The sequence below is a fragment of the Natrix helvetica genome, assembly GCF_964273705.1.
Source record: "Natrix helvetica genome assembly, chromosome: Z".
In the NCBI taxonomy this organism is placed as follows: Eukaryota; Metazoa; Chordata; class Lepidosauria; order Squamata; family Natricidae; genus Natrix; species Natrix helvetica.
Genome location: NC_138554.1, coordinates 118,177,861 through 118,192,037, shown reverse-complemented (window position 1 = coordinate 118,192,037; position 14,177 = coordinate 118,177,861). Strand labels below are relative to the sequence as shown.

The 14,177-nt window shown below is 33.8% G+C and overlaps 1 protein-coding gene across 1 annotated transcript in view; it reads right to left on the bottom strand.

The window, feature by feature from the left end:
* The window catches only part of AKAP9 (A-kinase anchoring protein 9), a 100,589-nt gene that overhangs the window by 40,997 nt on the left and 45,415 nt on the right, over positions 1-14,177 (bottom strand). The window contains exons 17-20 of the mRNA XM_081971472.1: positions 13,778-14,101; positions 9,621-9,752; positions 9,088-9,191; positions 7,950-8,155 (exon numbers count right to left, since the gene is read on the bottom strand). Of these exons, the coding sequence (XP_081827598.1) occupies positions 7,950-8,155; positions 9,088-9,191; positions 9,621-9,752; positions 13,778-14,101 (766 nt within the window). The remainder of the gene's footprint in view (positions 1-7,949; positions 8,156-9,087; positions 9,192-9,620; positions 9,753-13,777; positions 14,102-14,177) is intronic.

The following is a 14,177-nucleotide window of genomic DNA, read 5'->3' as shown; positions in this document are numbered from 1 at the left end:
TTAAATCTATCTATTTACCTATACGGTTATATTTCAAGCATTACCTTCTATTTAGGGATTACAGTTGTCTAGTATAAGCTATGCACATTGCAAGCACAAAGATCATCTGATTGCATTCAAATTCCATTTTGAGAAAACACTAAAATTCTACCACTAAAAAATATTATTCTACAATTTAATTTAATAATTGAAAATAGATTATTAATATCATTAATAGAAAACAAAGAATTCAATTTGTATTTATGTGAAATGAAAATAATCTGACCATTGTTGATGTTTGACTCTATTAATGAAAGATACATGATTCTATCTTCCTTTTCTTAGCATGAATCTTTATGGATCAAACATCTCTCTTTTGCTGACCATTTTCATCCACCAAAAATATGCTCTAGAGAACTGTTCTAAATCCATCTAAATCTAAAGTGTCTTGATATTTATGGATATAGAAACAAGATTAAATCTCATGTATATCTATTTATGACTACAATTAGATTTTCAAATAAATATGGATAGCAAGTTATAAATTGTGTTTTCAGAGTAATATAAATGGTTAGTATTATGTACAAAAATATATGTAAATATATTATCAAAACCAGCAATATGAACATGATTTCATTGTGAAATCGTATTTTATACAAATGTGACTGCAGTTGAATTTTTGTAGTGGGCGGGGATTTGCCAAAATGTTTCACTCCAAAACATTTCTAGCCCAACATTTTTCAGAATAATCCACTGTGAATGAAAACCTATTGCCTTAAGTGTGAAAATCTGTATTATGAGATTTTTGGGGAGGTGTTTTAAAATGCCAATTTTTGTCCTATCTCATTTTGATCTGGGAATTCAAGTCGACCCTTAGATTTCTCAGCTGAGAAAATTAACAGTTAATATAAAAATGGATTTTAAGGTGTTAACCTACTATCTCTGCCTTTATCTTTTTTATTAGCTTTTACCAACCTTAATCTTAATTTTTTTAAAAAATAGCAATAACACTTATGTACCGCTTCACAGTGCTTTTAAGTCCTCTCTAAGCAATTTACAGAATCAGCATACTGCCCCCATTAATCTGGCTCCTCATTTTACCAATCCTGGAAGGATGGAAGGCTGAGTGAACCTTGAGCCAGTAAAAATTGAACTGCCAAACTCCTGGCAGCCGGCAAAAGTAGCCTGCATTCTAACCACTGAGCCACCATGGTTCTTCTATATATAACGTACTGTAAGCATACTGTTGCTTTGAGGCTTTTTGTTTAAAGCACCAATTGGAAAAAAAAGACTTGTTTCCAGTGAAAAAGGCATCTTGAACAAGCATAAATATGCTTGACAAAAAGCAAGCTAAACTACCTGATCTGTCATTAGGATATAAAAGAAAGTACTTTTTATATTATACTGTCACAATAAATATATGTATGCTTATGTTCATTGACCTAAAAGATCTTTTTTTCAAACTTTCAAGGACAAATTTTATCAGACCAAAGTACTTAAATATGGCTTAGTACAATTCAAAACGCTTAAAAGGAATAATTAAGAGACCCCTTAGTCATTTCTTTTGAAAACCTGATTCAATAAAAGTCCCAAACATTCTGATTATATTTTAAAGTGAATGGTACCATATTTTAAATTACTCCTTATACCTTGTCTGAAATATTTTCCTTAATGGTAATTACTGTTATATATCTCCTTTTGGCTTTGTAAAGCTAACAAAAATACTAATTGCAACACTTCATGAAAAGAAAACTCATTGTTTTTTATGAATGAAATGAATTGGATGAATTTAATTTATATTCACTTGGCACCTTTCATCTGCACGGGATTTCAAAGCACTTCCATGTCCTGCAGAAATTAAACTCCTTGGCATAATGTGCAATTTCCTCAAGGATGTCTGACATATGTTACTAGCCAATTTACAATACAATGGATTTTAAAAGGACAGTGCTTAATAATTATTAGACGTAACCACTCTCACTTTGAATAATATGAAATGTATAATATTTCAGGGCCAGAAGATGAAAGGGCTTTAATATCCTCAGAGCAGAAAAGAAATTTGCAATGGACATCCAGGATATTGTTTGTCAATGCTATACCAAAACATCGGTTAAGACTGAGTTGAGGGAAATTCTACCCTCTACTGAGCCATCAACACCACTTACTGATGCAACTGATGCTCTTTGAAGTTCACCCATCTTAAGTACTGATCAGGTAAGAGACCCTGCTCAGCTTCTGACAAATAACAACCTGGAGTACAGTAAGCAGAGCTACAGAAAAATACAGTCAAATAAAAGGATAAATTAGTTATTGGGTTTTCTGCACTATAAGCAAAGAACAATGAATATTTATAATTAAGGGTAAAACCTGGAACTTCACTGCAATGTGCACAGCATAATACCCATGGTTTAACTTTGGAATATACATTCTTGACACTATTTTTTGTAGCTAAAACAATATACTGAATTTTTCTTCTCTCTGTAGATTGGAATAGTGACAATAGATTTCCAGGACTTGGCATTTAATAGTTTCCTGAAAACTTTTCATAGAGTAAAATTTCCTTAAAGAAAGGCACTGAATAAGTAGAAAAAAGAATTTTGTTGTAATATCGCTTTTTATAAACCAAATGCATTGTCAAATGTACTTGTATATTTTTAAAACCCTACTTTTAAGCACATTTTCCTTGTCTTAAGTTTTATATAAAGGAAAACCATTCTGTTCATTTTTTCTATAGATTTATAATGCACATGATAAGCATGGCAGACAAAACATGTAGTAAAAAACTTCATGACTTTTATTGGCATTCTTCATTATGTTGAGCAGGATAGTTTCACCGAAGCTGAAAGCTCATTCTTCACCAGACAACTTTGTTTCTAGGATTAAAAGTGAATTCTTTTTATTTGAGTAAGAGAGTTGGATAAAATATTGATGGATGTTTTGACCCTATGAAAACAGTAACAGCCAGCGCAAGTAAGAGCAGAAACGATTTCGGTTAACTGCAATTCTGATGGGAAGAAATTTTGCTGTTTTAAAGACTCGCACCAATCTATAACAATGAATATCTTTGTATTAAATGAATTGTTGAATGAAAGCAATCAATTGCAGAATGAATCCAATAAAGCAAGGTAAACTTACACTTATAAAGGTAAGAGTCAGGTTCCCATTGAGTAATATTGACTCAAGGTAATTTTGCATTGGATAGCCTATAAATGAGATTTATAAAAACTCTTGGCAACTTTTGGGAAGGCCCTTGTAATTTTGCTAATGCCACTTACTAGGAGGGATTTTTTTTCTGTTAACTCTCTAACCAAGGCAATATCCGAAATGTCTCTTTGCGGTCTTTCACCAGTGTATTATCTAGATTCTACCTGTTTAGCTTTTCTGAGATAGTTAAGGATAACTAACCATCATGAAGAGCCTAACACACTATCAGGTATTATGCTTTTCATGAAAATAGAAACATATATTTGTCCTTTAAGTTATAGACCACAGTATTATAATATTTTAAAGATTACAGAAAATTAAAAAAAATAAAATATTTCACTCATATATTTACGCCCTCATATATTTATGCCTGATTCAGTTGTACACGACAAACTACTTCTAAAACAAAAATATTATGGCATCTCTGAATCCCTGCATTCTGTGTTCCTGTCAAACAGGCAACAAGTGATCAAAATAGAGTGTGTCATATCAAATTCTGCACCTGTTAACAGTGCTGTCCCCCAAGGTAGCATTTTAGGACCAACACTCTTTATACTTTACATAAATGACCTTTGCGATCATATTATAAGTAACTGGGTTATCTTTGCTGATAATACAAAACTACCATATTTTTCGGAGTATAAGACGCACCTTTTTCTCCCCTAAAGAGGGTGAAACTTTGGGTGCATCTAATACACTGAATATAGCCCCACTCACCCACCAGTCCCAACCTTTTGGCCTTTGCTCCCAGCAATTTACCTCCTTGCAGCAAACATGGAAAATGGGACTTGCAGAGACTGCAATAGGTTATATAGCAATCCCTACAGCCTGAAACAACTGATGATCGGGAGGCCCATACTGAAATTGAAAGTGAAACTTGCTGTTTGCTCCACAAGGCAAATTGCTGGGAGGCAGAGGCAGATTTTTTTTATTGTGCTAATCAGGCTGTTTGCTGCAAGGAGGTAAGTCAATAACTATAAATGCCTATAAAATGTTCAAATTACTAGACATATTTTCTAAAGACTGCTTTATTATTGTTCCAGACAGCTTAACAAAATGAAGAAGATTTTTAAAATAAATGCTTGATCTGAAGAGGCCCAGGGCTATTTTATCTTCTTTTAAATAGCAGAGAATAATTATACTTCCAGAAAGCACATCAATTTTAACAGCATCTGTACAAGTATAGTCTGAAATGTAACACATTATATATTGTCTGTACTGTTTGCTGTTTGTTGCAAGAAGGCAAATTGCTGGGAAGTAGAGGCAGATATTTTCCCCTTGTTTTCTCCCCAAAAGCTAGATGCGTCTTATAGTTCAGAGTGTTTATACGCCGAAAAAAACGGTATTTAACACCACCGACAATGTGGCTATCCTTCAAAAAGACCTTGACTATGTGTCAGAATGGTCAAACAATTGGCAACTTCAAATCTCAACTAACAAATGCTCTGTCTTACACATTGGCAAAAAAAAAAAACAGAACACAAAATACAAGCTGGGTGGACATGACCTTGTACACTTTCCCTTACTCTGTCAAGGACCTTGAAGTACTCATATCTAATTATCTACGTGCCAGAGCTCACAGTAATAACATAGCCAAAAAGGCATTAAGAAATGTTAACCTAATTTTGCATAGCTTCTTCTCTGGTAATATTGTACTGATAACCAGAGCATACAAAACATTTGCTAGACCAATTCTTGAATACAGCTCATCTGTCTGGAACCTCATTACATATCGGATATTAATACAACTGAGCAAATCCAGCGGTATTTCACAAGAAGAATCCTCCACTCTTCTGCTCATAACAAAATACCTTACGCCACCAGACTTGAAATTTTAAGCTTAGACAATTTAGAACTACGCCGCCTTCGTTCTGACTTAAGTGTACTGAGATCTAAAACAATTTATGCTAATCAAGGATTTCATCAAGGATGCTATTGAAGTGAATCAATTTTTTTCTAGGAAAAGCTGCAATTCCTGAACTAGCCAAGGCTACAGCTAAATCTTATACCAATTTAATTTTCAAACAGCATACCAGTTTTTAGAGGTATACCAATTTGTCCTTCCCAAGTCATATGCATATCTCCACTCAGATGACATTCAGATGAAATAAATTTCACTTCCATCCAATACAAAAGAATGGCATTATTTGCGAGTGTGACAGTTTATTATAATATTTTAAAATACCACTTTTGTTATCACAATTGTCTAGTAATAGTAGAAGAGCAAAAAGTTTTTATTTCTAAATTTACTATGAAATTTAAACCACAAATCTATTGGATTTATTCTTTTAATCTAACTAGCATGATGAAACAAAATTGTTTCTTTGAAATGATATTTCTTTTTCTGAATTGTACTGAAATGTAAACATGAGCATACAAATTTTATATTTCTTTAAGGCAGAACTTCAAAGCCAATATAGAAAAGCAATGTAGATTACTATTTTGAAATTACATTTTTGAAGTTTACTGTGGTATAAAAAGTTGTATTACATTCATGTAGCACAGATTTCCCCTAAATCTAGTGCCATATTGATAGTAGAATTGGATTCTAAAAATAAATGACCAACTGCTCTTACTATTAGAATCCTAGAGAAATTGCCATTATCAGTCTGGCTGTCTAGGTGACATTTTTGTAGAAAGAGGCAAAATTCCTTTAGATTGTAGCATAATCAATCATGAAAAACTAATCCAATGCGAAAAGTAGGAAGGTATCCTATGTGAAAATTAGGTATTCATTGCGGATAAATCTATTCAACAGATATAAATTAAACCAATTAAATGTTTGTAAGAACATACTCACTATAGTCTCCTATTAGATTGCCAAAGAAGTAAGGAGAGATTATGTTTAGGTCAGGAAAAGTGTGTAAAATTTTAGAAAAAGATATTCTATCATTTGACTCCATTGAAATCACCATTACAATTACAAAATCAAAATTTATTTACTTCTACAGATAGTGCTTGACTGCAACCACAATTGGGACCAGAACTTCCATTGTTAAGCAAAGGAGTTGGTAAGTGAGTTGTTCCTTATTTTACAATCTTTTTTGCCACACCGACTAAGCGAATCACTCAGTTAAGTGAATTACGGTATGTGGTGTTGAACAAATCCAGCTTCTCCCATTGACTTTGCTTGTCAGAAGCTGTCTGGGAAGACCATGAATGGCAATCACATGATCCTGGGACATTGTAATTGTCGTAAATACATGCAAATTGCCAAGCACTTGGATTTTAATCACATGACTCTGGGAAGCTGCAATGATTACAAATGTGAGTACTGGTTGTAAGTCTTTTTTTTTCAATGCTGTTGTAACTTTGAACAGTCATTAAATGAATGGTTGTGAGTTTACCTGTACTACCTGTACATAGGCCCATAAATTGTTAATTTGGAGTAGATTTTCCAAACATGGATATACTTTTCCAATAGCACATTGTTAAATTTTATCAGGAGTGTTGTCATTGCACAATATAGCTATCTCAGGTTGTTTTAATATATTGCTAAAGTCTACCTTACCACTAACTTTCCATCTCTTATCTAATGCTAAATCACTCTTTAAATCCTTCTCCATGTACTTTCTCCAAATTTATTTAAAAAGCTCTAATTCTTCAGATTTCTTTTGGATTTCTTTTGAAGCTTGGCTCGAGACTCATGGTTTAATTAGGACATCCATCGGAATCCTGACAGTGGGATTTATGAAAGTTGTGAGAGATTGAATTTCTGGTATCTATTTGTTGGTACACAGACACCATCACATCTTTCTTAGAAGTCATTTTTCTGAAGTCAGTGTAAGTGGTTGAATGTTACCAGAGACTTTGCCAGCTCAGTACTGCCCCATTTCAAGTATACAACATTTTCAGTGAACAATCTGGGTTAAACTCAAAGACCTGTTTTAAATTCTAAGTGGAGCATTTCAATCTCAAAATAGTTTGCATTTAAAACTTGTGTACATCCTTAGTTTAAATAATCACAGAAAATAGGTAAATTTTATTTATCGAATTTATGCAATAAAGAACACATTTTTTGTAGCTAAATTGATTATAAAAATGTCATATTCATTACAGTTGATAGGCAGCTGTTTTTTAAAAAAAAATGTATATAATTTCTTACTGAAACAAACAAGCCATGATGATAGCTGACATGACTGTATTATAGGGGGATAACAGTCACAATTAAGGCCCTATTAATATGCAGTTATGGTCTATTACTAATTAATTACTTAATTATTTAATGGGCAATTAGACATTTTCAAGCATATCTAAGAAATTAGTTTAACTCTGAAAACAAATTGTGGATTCAAAAATACAAAAACTTTAAATGGCTACAAATTATTGATTTACATTATTTATACATCAGAAGTGTTAAGCTTCCATACTGTATTTACTGAGAAATTGAATTTTAATGTCTCTCAATGTGATGAAATGTGCGCTGCAGAAACAGTGAAGGAGACATTTGGCAACAAAGAGCTTTCCCAGAAAGAGGTCCAGATTAAGGGTTTGTGCAGCCCAAAATCGGATGGGGAAGAAGAGAAAAGGTTCAGGATAGCCACATCCTAGAATTTCTTCCAATATATTTAGTAGGCAAGACAGTTATTGTCTTAGTTTGGCAAGATTATGCCTATTAGGTGTAAACCACTAAAGGACTGAATTCAATTATTTTTTCTCTGAGCTTGGGCCTGATACTCAATACATTTCAGCCTGAAATTATTAATACTAAATATCATAAATACTTTTCCTATAAAAGATGTAAAACATAACATTAATACAAGTACCTGACTCATATCCCACGTAGATGCTTGGTTTTATGGTGTGTTCTGCCTTTCCCTCCCATGCAAGACTTTTAAAAAGGAACTGAGATTTTGGTGATTGATCTAGAAGTTTCACAAGGTGTCCAATTGTTTCTTCTACAGCTGCAGTAGTCTTCGCAATATCCAACAGACTCTTCATCAGCCTACTACTGGCTTTGTGCAAAGTACATCTGAACTCATAAAATAAATATAATTGCAATTAAAATACACAGTTTGTCTTTATACAAAGACTAGGACTCATGATACTATTAAATAAAATCACTTGGAATAAGACAGGAATTTAAAAAAAACAGAGAATACCTTCCCCAGGTAATAAATAAGATTACCGATTTGCTCAAACTAAAATCAAGAACTATTTATTAAATCCCACCCCACAATCTCCAATTGCTCATAAAAATTATTTTCTTACAGATAATGGCTGTTACATTTGAGCTTAGATAATATACCATGATCAAGAAAATATCAAATATTCTCTTGAATCTAAGAAATATAGTATAATGGTTTCCCAAAGTAAATGTTTACCAAGCAATTTGTTATAAATTATTTTTTCAGAAAATAGTTAATACAAAAGTATTCATATTTTAAAAATATTTAATAAATAAAACTCATTTATTACTATAACATATATGCTGTGCAATGTAATATGTATCAGTTGAGCTTACTGAATTAAATGAACAAGCATATTTACAGTATGTGCCAGATAATTTCTTTATATAGGTATTTAGTAATTTGTAAATTTGGATTCCAGAATGTGTGATCATGGCTACTAGTACAGATAAATCCAATCATTAGATAAAGCAATCACTAGCTATATTTTATCTCTAGTTTATATATCATTTTCAGTTTTAGAAACAGATTTCATTCTTAGTTAAGATTCATATACCTAAACACCACAACTGAATTTATGGTTTGGGAAAATTTTTTACTACTCTAAAAAAGGTGCTTACTTTTAATTAAGGGATGAAAAGTAGGTAAAAGGAATGTATTAATTCCTATTAATAGGAATCTCATTAATAATTAATAGGAATGGATTAATTCCATTGAAATGTCAGAAAAATTGAATTTAAAAAATCTAAACCTTTTAGCCTTTCTAACAGCTTACCTCTCTTTTGAGAGAATGTCGAGAGACATCTGTTCATGTTTTTCTTCTCCATCTTCAATTTCTAAAACATGCTCTTTATTTTCAGTCTGATTCACACTTTCATTCTGGGTAAGTTTTGGTAATGGGAGAGAAGAAAAAAGAGACAAAAATCCTGTCATATTGCAATCACCTTATGTTCTAATTAATACAGATATGCAGATGTTTAAAAATAATAATTCACACGTTTTAAGCAGTTCTAAATAATAATTAACTATCCTGTTATCGGGCATTTATTTCTGGCAATGGAAGAACATTAGTCACAGCCTGTCAGAATTAAATAGTTATGCTAAGTAAATAACTTCTTGCTTCCTTGTAAGATGTTGCTATAGTAATATTAAAATAAGACTTTATTTTCAATAGAATATTAACTAAACTCCACCTTTCTATGTGATCAACACCCATTTAAGTAAATCTGACAATCTCTTGGCAATGACCTACAATGCATAGTCACAATGCCATTGTATTTATATACCAGAGCAGCAAATTAACATTACCTGTGTTTGAGTACTGCTGTTTTTTAACTCAGAGAGTTGCTTTTCTCTCCCAGCTATTAATTGCTTCTTTAATGATTCTAGTTCATCTAAAAGCAATTGTTCTCTTTCTGTTATGGTATTTTCATTAATATTCTAAAAACAAAATGAGACATCTCAAATTAGAAATTCTGCAAATGCAACAAAATCAAAGTTTATAAATAATTACAAGTAAAATATGACAGTTCTATGAGGTTTCAGATTTTCCCATATAATTTAGGATAATAAATACTCCAACTCACTGGTATTGACGTTTATCCTTATTTGAATACAACATTAGGAGGTAAAATTAATGATGTATGGGATATTATTTAACAACATGAAGTATATCTCATCCTCACAGCTAATGCAGCACATGAAACGTATTGCAATTATATTTATGATTTTAAGACAAATTGAACCTTGAAAATTGGCCAAATACATAAAATATTTGGCCAAATACATGAAGTTCCAGTTCATATTACCTCTGCTAACTGTATTTTAAGAATATCAAGCTCTGTTAGGAGCAGCTCTTGATTTTCTTTCTGTCTCTCCATTTGCTGCATGTGACACTGTTTTAATATTTCTGTTGCCTGCTGATGTTCTTGATGCTGACGAACAAGCTCTTGACGCATATCTTCCAGACGATCCTCATAAGACAACATCTGGGTTGAAGGAACAGTGCTGGAAGTTGAAACTGCATTTGGAATCTGTAATTTTTGTTTATAAGTGTTAAAAATAGAATATTAGCCACAAAAGAATTGTCATTTCATTTTATGATAAGCAATCCTAGTAGTAGTTTGCCCTGAAGATGTTAATCAATTCCAACGGGCAAATAGAAGATCCCCAACCTTTATTTTATATTGTTATACTCAACAGAAATATGTTTGCTGTGTAAATAGATAAAATATAAGAGAGAGGAAGTATTGTTCAGAAAAAGAATGGAATACAGAGTAGTCCTCAAGATATGACAGATCACTTAATGAACATTCAAAGTTAGAACCATGTTACAAAATTACATGGTTAAAATTACATATGACCTTGTTTCAAATTTACGATGACCACAGAATCCCCATAGCCATTCACCTTTATGATTGACCAGGAAGATGCAGCAGCACTTCTTGCCTCTCTCTTCCTCTCCCACCCTGATAGGACTTTGCAAGCGCTTAGTCTGCTCCCCATGCCTCCTGGAAAAAGCTGCCATTTTCAGCACTTCAACAATTCCTTGTGGAAATGGTGGCTAATTTCGGGATTTTCTGACCTGTCAGCTGCTAACCTCTCCTGGCTGTTGCTAGGCTTTGGGAAGAGGCGGATTTTGCTTCTGTATGCCCATAGTCAATCATAAACTTCTTGATCTTTCCCGCCCCCCATCAGACATCATTAGGTGCTAAAACTAAGGTCCCCACCTCTGTCCACCAATCTCTATCCCTTGACTCCAGCGTTGAGGGTAGGAAGGAAAGAAAGAAAATCTTTCTGCAGCTTTTTGCCTTGAGCTGAAGAAAAAAATGCAACTCAAAAAGTTTAAGCCTTTAGAACCCAGCTTTTTGCTCTTTCTATGACTGAATTTAGGACCAGGTTGGATTCTCCAGGCAAGTTCTAACTGGGTCCTAAGGCCAGTCATACAACCAGGGAAATTTTTTCAAGGATCCATTTTCTACCCTGTTTGGTGAACATGTTGCGCTATCGCCGAATATGGGCTGAATTTTTGGTGTAGGTCCTCTGGGCAAAAAGCTACAAAGTTTGTCTCTCCCAACATTTTCAGTTTTTCTTATTGAAGAAATGTGGTTTTCTAGGGGAGAAAAGAGTCAAAGCAAGGAAATTTGGGAAGCTTGTCCCGAAGCTGCTGCCTTTACATAGGGGCTAGCTTCCTAAAGCTAGCAAGAGCCAGGAGAGGTTTGCAGTCTCCCTATGACCAATTGATCACGTCAGAAATCCCCAAAGGACTAGGGAACTAATGCTTTTTTTTTTTTTTGCCCCATAAAGACCGAGGCATCTTAGCAAAACAAAGAGCGGTGCCCGGTGTTTTCTTTCTGCATTGTTTCTCCCTGGAAAGAGAGTCAGCTGGACTATGGGGGCGTGTGCCAGAGACAAGGCTCAGAGAAATATAAACCAGGTCGACTTTTCTAGGATGCATTCCTCCTTCCTTTCTGGAAGCAAGCACCATTTTGAAGCCATAATTCATTTACAACCATTCTGTAAATGACATACTTCCAGGCCACAATTATGAAGTCTAGGGTTGCTTTCAGAGCTTCCAGAGCTTACCTTGTATAAGGTAATTGATAAACATTAACAGAAGTTGGGAGCAGCATGTGAGACCACAAAGGATAGGAAATGGAGTATGGTTTATCTCAGGCAGGTAGGAAAGGCCTTCAGAAGATCTCCTCTACCCCAAAGCAACCAATGCTTCACTTAACAACACAAACATTCATTTAACATGTGCAATAGGATAGCAGGAATGGCTGGTCATTACTTGAGGCAGTTCATTTAATATTTTGCCTCACTTCTGGCCCTAATTGGGCAGGCTCCATTACATTCATAACTTGAGGACTACCTATAAAAGAGACTAAAAAGATAAATCTTCTTTACTATATTTTGATTATAGGTAGGAAACAGAGTTCTAAGTTTTCTATTGGCCCCTTTCAATGTTTTGTTTATTAGGAATCATTCCATTATATTTTAATTTCAAGTCTGTTACTCAACTCTTCAGTCCAAATAAAATTATAAATATAACTTTCCCCTAATATAATTTAAAAAGCAGACCTCAGCATTTGCTTTATGTTGAAAAAGAGAAAGAAGGACTAGGGGAGACATGATAGCATTATTCCAATATCTCAGAGGTTGCCACAAAGAAGAGGGAGTCAAACTATTCTCCAAAGCACCTGAGGGTAGAACAAGAAGCAATGGGTGGAAACTAATCAAGGAGAGAAGCAACTTAGAACTGAGGAGAAATTTCCTGACAGTGAGAACAATTAATCAGTGGAACAGCTTGCCTCCAGAAGTTGTGAATGCCCCAACACTGGAAGTCTTTAAGAAGATGTTGGATAGCTATTTGTCTGAAACGGTATAGGGTTTCCTGCCTAGGCAGGGGGTTGGACTAGAAGACCTCCAAGGTCCCTTCCAACTCTACTATTGTATTGTATAAACCCTAAACATAGTAACTAAGGAGCAAGTGCTGCTCATAAGTATAACTTATTTCTAAAAAAACATACCCACAGGAATTGGTGAATGTGCATGGATTCTTATTATATTTTTAAAGCTTAGTGTTAGATGGGATTTGTCTATATACTTATTTAGAAACATTGAATTAATTCAATTTTAAGAATTTATAATAAGGTTTTTCTTTTAGGGCTCAAACTTTGTTTTATGCAAAATTATAAAGGGCTGCTGCTAAAAAAATATCCATTCCCTCCCTTCCCCAAAAACTGTTGTGATGCCTCATTGTAATGGTGGCAACATTTCTGGGAAGGATGAGTGATGAATATCAGGAGTGTGTGCTCAGAGTATATATTCTGAACAGAGTCACCCAAGGTACTTCCAGCTAAAGGAAGCAGGCACTTGTACTGGACAGCTATGACACAGGAAAATGGCAGAATTAGATCATTTTAATGACAATAGAATGGCATTAACTCCTACTGAGGGAGAAGGTAATGGCAAACCACTTCTGTATTTTCACCAAGAAAACTACATGGAGGATAGAAAATATAACGAGAATTTTGTTTTACCTAAGTGGTTGCTAAAATTCAACAATGAAATAGATCAGTTTCTGCCAAGAGAAGGAACTAAATTAGGAAACTGGGCTCAAATTTATTTAATGCTATATGAGAATAGATTTCCTGAATTCTTCCTCTTTTAACTTCTTGACTTATGATTCTGGTTTTGTTATAACATGCCAGAGACCCCAATTCTTCTGCATGTATCAGAATTCTTCTGGATGTAACAATGTGCATACCACAGAAACAGAATTCCAATTTGTTTAACTGAGATGCTAAAAATGGCAGGAAAAGTCCAGAAGGGAATTTTTAAGAACTGTTCTACAGAAATCTGATATTATAATGCAACAAACATGCTGACAAGCCTTTTGCTATTATGCACAGGTGAAAATAAAAGAGAATCTCAAAAAACTATTCTTAAAATTTATTAACCAGAGGCACCTTTTCAATAAATTTTTCATCGTGGGAGGAAGAAAGCTTTGGCTTAAATTGTTGCACTTCATATAGTGTAGCTTGTTTAGCATCAAATTCAAATTGTCCTTTGAGTGATGACTTTTTACCACATACCTGTTCAGGCTTAGTGCATGTCTTCTCATTTATGTGACTATTTAATTCTTCTAGATATTCCTTTCTATAATAATTATTCTCCAGCTGAGTTTCTGTTGGTTTCATCAGTGAAATTTCCACTTCCTTTAGATTAGCAGTTCTTGTCGATTCCGTTTTTTGAGCAAATTCTATACTCATGGTTACAACCACCTTAATAAAAACATTGAAATACAAAGATCTACTTCATTCATGCTTTCATATAAACTAATGAGTAATCTATTTCCAC